The following is a 12,873-nucleotide window of genomic DNA, read 5'->3' as shown; positions in this document are numbered from 1 at the left end:
GCCTTTATTGCTTTTCCACATGGTATTAAAAAAAAAAAAACAAAAAAAAAAAAGAAACACAAAAAAAAAAACACAATATTGAATCTTTAGTAGAAATGAAAAATTTATTTGCCATGAAAGAGTCCTTAAAAAGGGAAGGTGTAAAAAAACAAAAAACAAAACAATTGAAAGTATTTTTTTTTTTAAATATTAATGTTTTAATAAAATAAAATATGAAATATATATTGAAAAGTTTGACATTTTCCACTTTACTAGGGGAGCAGCTGCTGAAAGTTGCCATGAAATCCCGATGTATTGCTAACTGCAGTAAATGTGTGCGGGATCTGCTCACGTGTCACCATATTTCCCTGCCGCTTCTAGGCATTTGCAAAACGATAAGATAAAGAAGTTTAGGATCACTGTGCTGAGCCATTTTGTTGGTGACTGCAAAGTGATACTGACAAGTAGACCGTAACCGAGGATGGCGAGCAGCACCGATTCTGTTAGTTGGTGCGTCTTGCTGTATCGTAAGCTGGGGTTAGATACGTTGAGTGTATCGCATTTGAATTCGATAGCGGGCTCAATGTAGTTTATCACGATTGGATTAGATATTGGGCTCACATGGCACCACTGCTCTGTCTACATCTATAAAAGTGGTGTCATGTGTGACCCTGCTCTGTCTAAATCTATAAAAGTGGTGTCATCTGTGACCCTGCTCCATCAACAATTATAGAAGTGGTGTCATCTGTGACCCTGCTGTCAACATCTATAGAAGTGGTGTCATGTGTGACCCTGCTCTGTCAACATCTATTGGGAGAAGTGGTGTCATGTGTGACCCTGCTCTGTCAACATCTATTGAAGTGGTGTCATGTGTGACCCTGCTCTGTCAACATCTATAGAAGTGGTGTCATATGTGACCCTGCTCTGTCAACATCTATAGAAGTGGTGTCATGTGTGAACCTGCTCTATCAACAATTATAGAAGTGGTGTCATCTGTGACCCTGCTCTGTCAACATCTTTAGAAGTGGTGTCATGCACACATGACACCACTGCTGTTTCCATCTATAGAAGTGGTGTAATGCGTGACCCTGCTCTGTCTACATCTATATGAGTAGTGGTGTCTAAGTCTATGGGAGCAGTAGTGTACTGACTGACCCCGCTCCATTCACTACTCCCAAAGAAGTAGACAAAGCAGGGTCATAAATTAGATGTAATGGCTGGGTGTTCATTAGCCTGGTCTCTGCCTTTATTACACCAAATGACACATGGTAAGGTTTTAACACTAGCAGTTAGGATCCTTCTGAATAGTGTCACCTTGACATGGTGGGATGGTTTTGACGCTGTATCAAAATTATGGTAATTTAGTACCCTATATTATTTCCGTGCACTATTGCTCTTTACTTACTACAGGGCATTTGCTTATTTTGTTTTTATCTTAGGCTTTGTATGTATAAACAGTGTTAACATGCGCCTACATGCAGAATGCACACCAGCTTATATTCTAGTTCATGTCTAGGTTTTTATACATTAGATACTGCATATCTAATCCCATTCTGTGTGATAAACACACACTGGGATTAAGGCACCGCTCAGTGGAGTGTATAAGACATGTTCATTACACACAACATACAAGTTAGAAAAAAAAAAACATTTATTGGTTACTTTACAAAAATGTATGTAAAGGACATAATAGCTACATTACAGGACATCCTGTAAACCTATTTACAAATAGCAATTTTTTTTTTACATTATGTTACAATTACTCTAAAACACAAAGCTCAAGTTTCTCCAATAAAATGTACTTAGTGAATTGTTCCGGTCCATGAAGATAGGCCAAATTCTAAAAACACAAAACACCTCACCCACCAAATTAAACAAACTCACATTTTCTGCTCCACAAATACCATAAGGTTAAATAACATTAATCTTAATTTAAAACTGACCAAATAAAATACAAAAAAATAATCTTCAGTTCCACGAATTGCAATTTCTCAGGTCTCCAGTCTGTATAGACGTGTAATGTAGGATACATACCGAGTGTGTGGTCGACATACCACACGTGCGCAACACTTCTCATTGCACTAGTTCATAAGTTCCCAATGGTTTAATTTACTAATTGTAAAATCTGGTGAAAAGCTTGGACAGCAACAAAACTTGAAAGGTTTATTAAAAAAAAAAATAATAATTTCCACCAGGACACTGTTGCATTCGCTCAGTACCACAAACAGTAAGATTTTCATAAGCTTTGAATAGCAGGCAGAATGAAGATAGTCAATATAGAAATACAAGTCTAACAGTTCAGTGCACAACAGACTTTTAGGGCTGGTCTTCTAAAGTCACCTACATATGGCATTAAGGAATATGGACATTATGAAGAGTGACTTGCTTAGAACCGCAGATCATGAATATGGAGGATTAAATAGCAGCTATACTAATACTAGTCCTCTAAAGTATCTGCTGCGGATAAACAAATCAAAACTACAGCAGGAAGCCCAGTAAGTAATCATCACTGGCTCAGTGGTTAGCACTGCAGCCTTGCAGTGCTGGGGTCCTGGGTTCAAATCCCACCAAGTACGACATCTGCAAGGAGTTTGCATGTTCTCCCCATGTTTGTGTGGGTTTCCTGCCACATTCAAAAAAAAAAAAAAAAAAAATCCAAAAAAACATACTGATAGGGATTCTAGATTCTGATAATGTGTGCAAACTGGAAAACATTGCGGAATATGTTAGCGCTATATAAAAATAAAGATTATTATTAGATTATCACTGGATTCAGGGTCTCCATCTCTACATTATGCTGATCTCCGATTAGGTGGGAAAAACATTGTGACAGATTCCCTTTAAAAGTAGAAGTTAGCAGTACATCCGCACCACTAGAGAAGAGAAAAAAATATAAGAAGCCTTTGGCACATTTCTCTTATTCACTGACTAGCAAGCAAGCAAAATGACTCGAGTCAGGTACAAAACCCATGAGAGAATGCACCGCTAGCCTTGTAAGAGCTGCATATTTTACATCTCGTGATTAAAGCATTTTTTTATTCAGCAACACAATATATAGGCGTTCTGAAATAAGCGTGCTATACACAAAAAAAAGCAAAACAAAAAAACACACACCCAAGGAAAAACAAAAAACAAACGCAATCAGGCCCACAACACTAAACAGGCATGGATTCCTATGCAGAACCCCATTGTGTAAACTTCATTTCTCCAGAATTAAATAAGACTGGTCACACCATCGTACACGAAACAAAATACTTTTGTAATGTACATCGGAACTGAAGTAGTAACTAACATTCAAGCAGGGTGGTACGATGGATGGATTAGACAGCTTCCCCCTTAGCACATAATGCATTAAATAGGCACTTTAAGCCCCAGTTCACAGCCAGCACTATGGGATATTGTGAGCCAGGGCACCATGAAGGGATACGCCATGTACAAGATGTCTCTAACATGTGAGGTTCTTTGGGCTCTTCTACTTCTTGATTGTGAGGTGGCCTAACTGTTAAAGGAACAAAAATGCACACAGCATATGCAAAACAGTTCATATTTATTGTGGACTTTCACCACACAGGCTGGGGATGAACGTAAAGTACAGGAAGGCACAGACTGACTTCACCAGACCAAGTATGGAGATAAACTGAGGAAGCTAAATTGATTCAAGTTATTCATTTGTGCCTTCAGCAGCCCTGGAGCATCATCCCCGTCTCGCATATATGCATAGCCTCAAGTATTATTCATCAATCATCAGCACTTTTTGCAGCCATTGCTGCACTGATTACATGCCTTTTTAAAGGGAGAGGCAAACAGCGTGTCAAGTAAGGGATGCCAACTCAGGTTCCAATCACATTCCGTATATATAAAAAAATCCATTGTGGCAAGATTGCAAATGCATCAACTGCACATAAAGTCCTCCAAAGATGGCAATTTCTCCAATTCGTAGGCATCAAAGAGATCGCTGATTCCCTCCTCTTCTCCAAGGCTAAGCAAATAATCCTCGTGAACGAGAGGAGGCAGCAAATTCACAAAAGGACTGTCGAGATTCAAGGGTATTTGATCTTCTGTTTGCTGTAGTAGGCTGGTCGGAGAGGTCAAGGGAGAAATGGTTTCCACTTTACAGCTTACGGTTTCTATATTAGGGGAGAGACAGTCTGCAGAAAAGCATATATGGGTTACAAACTTAGGAAATTTTAATTTTGGAAACTATCATTTAGCTGCAGACACAAGGTGAATCTGCAAGCAACTAGCGTTACAATGCTGCTCGGAAAATGTGGCCACTGGGGAACAAAAATAAATTAATATTTTCTCCTAGGAGCTGCTCGTTTTCAATCATAGGGGTGTGCACACAGCAGCTCCAGTCACCACTCGCTATACTGTGAGCGGCAGCTATAAGTACAACCCAGCAATCAAAGCCCAAGGATGTGCTTATGGTCGCCGCTCACTGTATGGGGAGAGGTAATGCCATTGGCCTGCAGGTAAATAGAATTTATAAAGATAACAGGGTCCCTTTATACATGGGCTAAAGAAACCTAAATTTGAGAGCGTGCACTTTTCCTTCTCCAGTATATAAAGTGATTACCAGTTTGGACAATAACTTGAGTTACCTTTGGAACTTGGCTTCTGAAGATTCCCATTCTGATCAGGATTATTTTGTTTGACTGGACTACTGGATTCACTTTCTTCAGGGCATAAGTAAACTTCTATGGCTCCTTGAGTGCTAGATAAGTGTATCTGTAAACTCTGCAAAACACAAAATAATTCATAAAAGAGGTGACGTCAGCTTCTGTTTTAACATGATCCATGCCATATTTGACTATAGGAGAGGACTCTGATAATAAGGAAGATATACAGAGACAAAAAAAACAAAACGCATTGAATTGTCAAACAGTGCAAAGGTCAATTCAGTAACATAACCACTTAAGGATGGGGCAATTTTTAGTGTTTGCTCAGTCGACAGGCATTTTAAGGACAAGTTGTAGTTTTGAATGAGACCATCTTAGCATAGCATACACTGAACGATCCAATGCAATTAAGGTGAAGAAAAACAAAACAAAAACAACCTGACGAATTGACATTTTCGTTGATACAATTTTTGATCACTATTTTGAAAAGATCCAGTGGGGAAAAAAAAAACCCTACAATTCTACAGTTTCTCATTTTTCTTGTTTATTCAGTTTACCAATTTGTTCAATTTCATATTTTCATACTTTGAACTTTAATGAAATCAGCAATAATCTGTGGATCTATCACAAAAGCTGCTGCCAATTGTGTAAAAAATAAATCCAAATAATATCCTTGCCTTCTCTTTCTCAAGTTTTCCTGGTTCCCTAGACTGCATTTACTATCCTACAATATAAATCCCTCTAACTTTGCTGGCATTATGATTACTGAGGTGTGAGGGGCGCAAATGTTTTGCATTCGTTATTGTATTACGCACAAACTGTACAAATTGTGGTTTTCTAGTAAGAATCTCATTAAGGGGGGGAGAATCTACATTGCAGGGCAATCTCTATGCTGAAAAAAAAATACAGAATATGAAGATTTGTTAAAATCTGTGTCACTTACCTTTTATTGCTTTCCTTAAAGGGAACCTGTCACCTGAATTTGGCAGGACCGGTTTTCGGTCATATGGGCGGAATTTTCAGGTGTTTGATTCACCCTTTCCTTACCCGCTGGCAGCAATATTGGATTGAAGTTCATTCTATATAGAAAATGTTCAGCACAGCCAAAAGGAGGAGGTGCACGGTCATAGGTTCCCAAGCCTTTATGTAAAATGCAAGTGACTAGGCACACTCCAAAAGTGTTGTGATGCTAAGTGGTGGTTTTATTTACATACAGTATACACAAACGTTTCGGTCGTTACTGGACCTTCATCAGTGTGCTAATATACTAGTATGCTTAGAGAAGCCCCGAGTAGCAAGGTTAGATTGCATCTGCTGAATGAAGCAGGAGGCACGCGGTATGTACCGCCAGTATGGGCTGCAAAATAGTGCTCAAGGGGTAGGCACAAACTGCTGAATGAAGCAGGGGCCACACTATCTGCCTCATCAGCAACAGGAAGCACGCGGTGTCCACCTATTAGTGTGCTAGTCACTTGCATTTTACATGAAGTTCATTCTATGTCCTCCGTAGTACACGCCTGCACAAGGCAATCTTCAAATTCAGGTGACTGGTTCCCTTTAAGCACGTCTGTGCAAAAAAAAGTTTGGAGTTTACATTCTGTACAAACTCCAGTAGGACTTTTTTTTTTATTGAAATCCCTGGTGGACTTTTTTTTTTTTTTACAGGAGTCTAGTGGCGCAATCCTATTCAGAGATTGATAGTATTCTCTGTATAACAATGTGCATGAAGGGAACCGTCAGTCACCAAGTAGGATCGCCCACTGGACTCTCAGGCATACACACCCCAGGGAATTCAATGAATAAAGTACAAGAATCTACAAGCCTAGTTATTCTGTACAGCTTCTTCTCCATACCATCCACAGACTGGACTGCCTGTGCCTAACAGGCTTCTGATCATCTGTATGGTGTTTAACCACAGTTATAAGTTAGGCCAAATGCAGTTTACAATTTGCAAAATCAGTTGTGGGTTTTTTGCACCCACTGGGGGATTAATCTGTAAAAGATGAGATTGCCTGCTGAGATTCTCCACTCCAAAGAATGTTGGTCAGTGAGGAATGGAAAAACGTTCATTGTAATCACTGATTAAGGCTACGTTCACACTAGCGTTGTGCGCCGCTGCGTCGGCGACGCAACGCACGCAAAAACGCGGCAAAACGCATGCAAAAACGCTGCGTTTTGCGACGCATGCGTCGTTTTTTGCCGAAAATCGGACGCAAGAAAAATGCAACTTGTTGTGTTTTCTTGGTTCGACGCTTGCGGCAAAAAAGACGCATGCGTCGCACAACGCAACAAACAAAAACGCATGCGTCCCCCATGTTAAATATAGGGGCGCATGACGCGTGCGTCGCCCGACGCTAACCCGACGCACACTAGCATAACGCTAGTGTGAACGTAGCCTAACATTCATTCATGTGCTACTTGTGTGAATTTCCTGAAACATGTCAGCCTTCTCTCCAGAACCGCCACCACTTGTTCATTCATTGCAGTTATGCCTCAATTTAACCACAAACCGGTGGCAAACCGCACCATCAGCTGTCACTGCCAAATATTCCAAGCCTAAAAGGACGTTACCCGCATTGAAAGTGTATAGAGAGTACGGAAAGGTGAAAGAACGGCTAGCAAACCATTACTTACCTCAACTGGGTCAGACACTTCAAGTCTAGTCTCCGGAGGAGCTCTCACAACAATAACAGTTTGATCCTTAAGGCCACTAATTTTTCGTATATCCTGATAGGTTACATAAGCTAACGTACATAAGGTTAAGGATAAAAAAAAAAAAGTGAAATGCAGGCGGTTGAAATGTTATGACCCAAATGCTGGCACAATCACGATCACAATTGGTAAGTTATGGTTAAGCAAAGTTTTTGTTCCCACCATAAGTATTTGGGGAGTTTAAGGTTGCAGATTTTCTGCACATATTAGCTAAATTACTCACATTGTTAGGCTATGTTCACACGTTTCTTTTTTGCTGAAGCCAAAACCTGATCTCTTAGCAAGAAAAAAAAAAAAAGTCAGGTTTTGCTGACTTTCCGCTGTGTTTTCAGTATCCATTGTTCATCTTTGCTTCCACCATATATGAAGAATATACAACACAAGGTGTTATGCCACCAGTGCAAGACATGTGAAACCATTTTTTTGGGGGGGGGAAAAAAAAGGGCAAATTGACCAAGTTATATTGTGGAAGAAGATTATGTGTGGAAAAAAAAAATAGTGATTATTCTGAAAAAAAAAAAAAAGAATTCTCATGAAAAAAAATACATAATTACAAATGTTAAGTGGGTGGGGGTAGGGAGTTGAATTAGTAGTAGTTAAAGGGAACCTATCACCCCCCAAATGGAAGTTGGAGCTAAGCCCCCCGGCATCAGGGGCTTTTTTACAGCATTCTGGAATTCTGTAGATAAGCCCCCGATGTATCCTGAAAGATGAGAGAGGTTAAATTATACTCGCCTGGGTGGGCGGTCCGATCCGATGGGCTTCGCGGGGCCTCCCATCTTCTTACGATGACATCCTCTTGTCTTCACGCTGCAGCTTCGGCGCAGGCGTACTTTATCTTTCCTGTTGAGGGTAGAGCAAAGCAAAGTACTGCTGTGCGCAGGCGCCGGAATAAGGTCAGAGGCCCGGCGCCTGCGCACTGCAGTACTTTGCTTTGCCCTCAACAGAGCAGACAAAGTACGCCTGCGCCAGAGCGTGAAGACAAGAGGACGTCATCCTATGAAGATGGGAGGCCCCGGACTGCGATGCCCATCGGATCGCCCCCCAGGTGAGTATAATCCAACCTCTTTTTCTCATCTGTCATGATACATCGGGGGCTTCTACATCAGGGGTGTCAAACTGCATTCCTCGAGGGCCGCAAACCATGCGTGTTTTCAAGATTTCCTTAGCTTAGCACAAGGTGCTGTAATCATTATGTGTGTAGGTGATTAAATTAGCACCTGTGCAGTACAAGGAAATCCTGAAAACATGACCTGGTTGCAGCCCTTGAGGAATGCAGTTTGACACCCCTGTTCTACATCATTCCAGAATGCTGTAGATAAGCCCCTGATGCCGGTGGGCTTAGCTCATCTTCCATTTTGGGGGTGACAGGTTTCCTTTAACCTAAGGGTATGTGCACACATTGCGGATCCACAGCGGACTGGCCGCTGCGGATTTGCAGCAGTTTTCCCCGAGTTTACAGTACCATGAAAACCTATGGAAAACAAAATCCGCAGTGCACATGCTGCAAAAAAAACTGCACGGAAACGTAGCGTTGTTTATTCTGCAGCATGTCAATTCTTTGTGCCGATTCCGCAGCGGTTTACACCTGCTCCATAATAGGAATCCGCAGGTGTAAAAACGCAGGTGGAATCCGCACAAAAACGCTGTAAATCCGCTGTAAATCCACAGTGTGGTTTACCTGTGGATTTACCAAGATCAGTCCGGAAAAATCTGCAACACTTTCCGCAACGTGTGCACGTGGCTTAACACATTAGCAGAGCATCTTGTAGGGTGGACACCAATTTCACACATTGGCCAAGCAATGTTTTTTTTACACATTGGTCGGCCATTGTATTGCAACTTTTTTGCTCTTAATGCTTTGCATGGGTGAAAAAAAAAAAAAAAAAAGCTAAAAGAAAAAATGTAAAGCTGCAGCATGTCAAAAAACAGTAGTTTTCCAATTCAGTCAAGGAAACAAAACAAAAAACCCAGTGTGCATGAGATTTCTGAAACCGTAGCTTTTGCTGTAAACAGCAGCTTTTATTTTGCATAAAAAGGTCGAAAGCTACGTGTGAACATGGGCTTAATGCACTTTTTTATTAATGCATGTCTTTTTGGTATGTTACCGTGTATACTCGAGTATAAGCCGAGATTTTCAGCCCAAATTTTTGGGCTGAAAGTGCCCCTCTCGGCTTATACTCGAGTCACGGTCGGCGGTGGGGTCGGCAGGGTGAGGGCGCTGAGGCATACTTACCTGCTTCCAGCGATCCTGGCGCTCCCCGCCTGTCACACGGTCTTCGGTGCTGCAGTTCTTCCACTGTTCAGCGGTCACGTGGGACCGCTCATTAGAGAAATGAATAAGCGGCTCCACCTTCCATAGGGGTGGAGCCACATATTCATTTCTCTAATCAGCGGTGCCGGTGACCGCTGATAGAGGAAGAAGCTGCGGCACCGAAGACAGCTGTCCGGGAGAAGGAGCCGGACGCCGGGACCAGGTAAGTATCGCATATTTACCTGTCCACGTTCCAGCCGCCGCTCCATCTTCCCGGCGTCTCTCCGCTCTGACTGTTCAGGTCAAAAGGCGCGATGACGCATATAGTGTGCGCGGCGCCCTCTGCCTGATCAGTCAGTGCAGAGAGACGCCGGGACCGGACGCTGGGAGCTGCAAGCAAGAGAGGAGAGTATGGCATTTTTTTTTTTATTGCAGCAGCAGCAATGGCAGAGCTTTCTATGGGGCATCTATGGGGAAATAATGATCGGTGCAGAGCACTATATGGGGCACAGCTATGGGGAAATATGAACGGTGCAGAGCACTATATGGCAGAGCTATGGGGAAATATGAACGGTGCAAAGCACTATATGTACAGCTATGGGGAAATATGAACGGTGCAGAGCACTATATGGCACAGCTATGGGGCCATAATGAACGGTGCAAAGCACTATATGTACAGCTATGGGGAAATATGAACGGTGCAGAGCACTATATGGGGCACAGCTATGGGGAAATGTGAACGGTGCAGAGCACTATATGGCACAGCTATGGGGAAACATGAACGGTGCAGAGCACTATATGGCAGAGCTATGGGGCAATATGAACAGTGCAGAGCACTATATGGGGCACAGCTATGGGGCAATATGAACGGTGCAGAGCACTATATGGGGCACAGCTATGGGGCAATATGAACGGTGCAGAGCACTATATGGCACAGCTATGGGACAATATGAACGGTGCAGAGCACTATATGGCACAGCTATGGGGCAATATGAACGGTGCAGAGCACTATATGGCACAGCTATGGGGCAATATGAACGGTGCAGAGCACTATATGGCACAGCTATGGGGCAATATGAACGGTGCAGAGAACTATATGGCACAGCTATGGGGCAATATGAACGGTGCAGAGCACTATGGCAGAGCTATGGGGCAATATGAACGGTGCAGAGCACTATATGGCACAGCTATGGGGCAAGAATGATCCATTTTTATTTTTGAAATTCACCGGTAAATGCTGCATTTCCACCCTAGGCTTATACTCGAGTCGATAAGTTTTCCCAGTTTTTTGTGGCAAAATTAGGGGGGGGGGGGGGGGGTCGGCTTATACTCGAGTATATACGGTATGTTTTGAATTAAAAAGGCTCTGTTTTAAATACTTTGTTATTTTGCTTTATCAAAACTCTGATACAGTAATGTGTGGATTATGTGCTTTTTTCATGCATTGTGACAGTATTTTTGTAACCAGCATTGCATTAATGCAATCCTACGGCGAAAATCCATACACAGGCCAGTATATATACATACAATATTATTTTGCTGGAACAGTAGGATGCATTCTCTGTGGAGCGAAAATATGTAAAGACTTGTGGGAACATCATGGCACTCCATATTTTGAGCTGCTTGACAAGCTTACTCTAAGACTATGAAGTGGATGGGTGCTACTTTCATAAACGTGAAGCATCTTCACAATAATATAATGGGTGTTAAGTTCTGCTTCTATGCACATAAATAAGAAAAATACCATGAACAAAAGAACCGTAAGAATTTAAGTTAGTTTATTCACTCGAACTTTTACTCATTAGCCACAATAGGGACTGCATTATGGAAAGGATATCTTTGGTTCTCTGAGTCTTCAGTTAGAAGTTTCAGATCCAAGGTGCAACTTTGTATCAAGTCATCTAATTTCTTCTCTTCTTGACTGAGCTCTGCAAGCTCATTGGACAAGTCTTGGCAGCGTGTCATGTTACATCCATCATCAGGAAGTGTGCAGCCCCTAGTTTATTTTTTTGAAAGGAAATTATATTAACAAATTACAGGCATAAGTACACATAGTACATGAAGGAGACCATTCCAAAAAGCATTGATAGGATAATTTGATAAAGAAAGTATATCCCCATAACATATGCAGTATACAGTAGTTTACATTAACTACTTACAGTGCACCAACAGACTAAGATGTCCGACCTGTCTCACTCCTACTCTGCAATGCCATCATGTAGCTGCGGAGGCAGGGATCCGGCTGTCAGACAGCTGGAATCACCATAGAAAAGGCTAAAACTACTATTGTATGCATCTTCTCCATCACTGTATATGCAGCACTAAAGCAGCACTGTGTATGCAGTAGTAGGAAGTTAGTAAGTAAACACAAAGGATGATATCCAAGGTAACAATAGCAGAAAATGTAAGCCTATTTTGAAATATAAAAAGTCAATTAAGTACCACGGAATCACCAATGTGTAAAAAGGACAAGTGGAACCCACTCAAGTAGAGAACTAATCCAAGCACCAAACTGGTTAAAAAGGTCAGAGATCACCAAGGCAGGACGTATAAAAGGTAATTAGCTTGACAAAAACAACGTATAACCGATGTGCATGTATCTATATACCGTATATACTCGAGTATAAGCCGAGATTTTCAGCCCAAATTTTTGGGCTGAAAGTGTCCCTCTCGGCTTATACTCGAGTCAAGGTGGGTGGCAGGGTCGGCGGGTGAGGGCGCTGAGGCATACTTACCTGCTTCCAGCGATCCTGGCGCTCCCCGCCTGTCCCACGGTCTTCAGTGCTGCAGCTTTTCCACTGTTCAGCGGTCACGTGGGACCGCTCATTAGAGAAATGAATATGGACTCCAGTCTCATAGGGGTGAAGCCACATATTCATTTCTCTAATCAGCGGTAACGGTGACCGCTGATAGAGGAAGAAGCTGCGGGACCGAAGACAGCTGTCCGGGGGAAGGAGCGGGACGCCGGGAGCAGGTAAGTATGTCATATTTACCTATCCCCGTTCCACACGCCGGGCACCGCTCCATCTTCCCGGCGTCGCTCCGCTCTGACTGTTCAGGTCAGAGGGCGCGATGACGCATATAGTGTGCGCGCCGCCCTCTGCCTGATCAGTCAGAGCGGAGAGACGCCGGGACCGGACGCTGGGAGCTGCAAGCAAGAAAGGTGAGTATGGCATTTTTTTTTTTTATTGCAGCAGCAGCTATGCAGAGATTTATGTGGAGCATCTATGGGGCAATAATGAACGGTGCAGAGCACTATATGGCACAGCTATGGGGAAATATGAACGGTGCAGAGCACTATATGGCACA

The 12,873-nt window shown here is 42.4% G+C and overlaps 1 protein-coding gene across 1 annotated transcript in view; it reads right to left on the bottom strand.

Moving 5' to 3' along the window:
- Positions 1-1,608: 1,608 nt before the first annotated feature.
- Positions 1,609-12,873, bottom strand: part of E2F3 (E2F transcription factor 3) — a 62,369-nt gene continuing 51,104 nt past the window's right edge. The window contains exons 4-7 of the mRNA XM_069730861.1: positions 11,402-11,560; positions 7,233-7,347; positions 4,581-4,716; positions 1,609-4,127 (exon numbers count right to left, since the gene is read on the bottom strand). Coding sequence (XP_069586962.1) covers positions 3,871-4,127; positions 4,581-4,716; positions 7,233-7,347; positions 11,402-11,560 — 667 coding nt within the window. The 3' untranslated portion in view covers positions 1,609-3,870. The remainder of the gene's footprint in view (positions 4,128-4,580; positions 4,717-7,232; positions 7,348-11,401; positions 11,561-12,873) is intronic.

This window comes from Ranitomeya imitator, chromosome 6, assembly GCF_032444005.1.
Source record: "Ranitomeya imitator isolate aRanImi1 chromosome 6, aRanImi1.pri, whole genome shotgun sequence".
Classification (NCBI taxonomy): domain Eukaryota; kingdom Metazoa; phylum Chordata; class Amphibia; order Anura; family Dendrobatidae; genus Ranitomeya; species Ranitomeya imitator.
The sequence above is the reverse complement of the archived record's forward strand: the minus strand, read 5'-3'. Positions and strand labels throughout refer to the sequence as shown.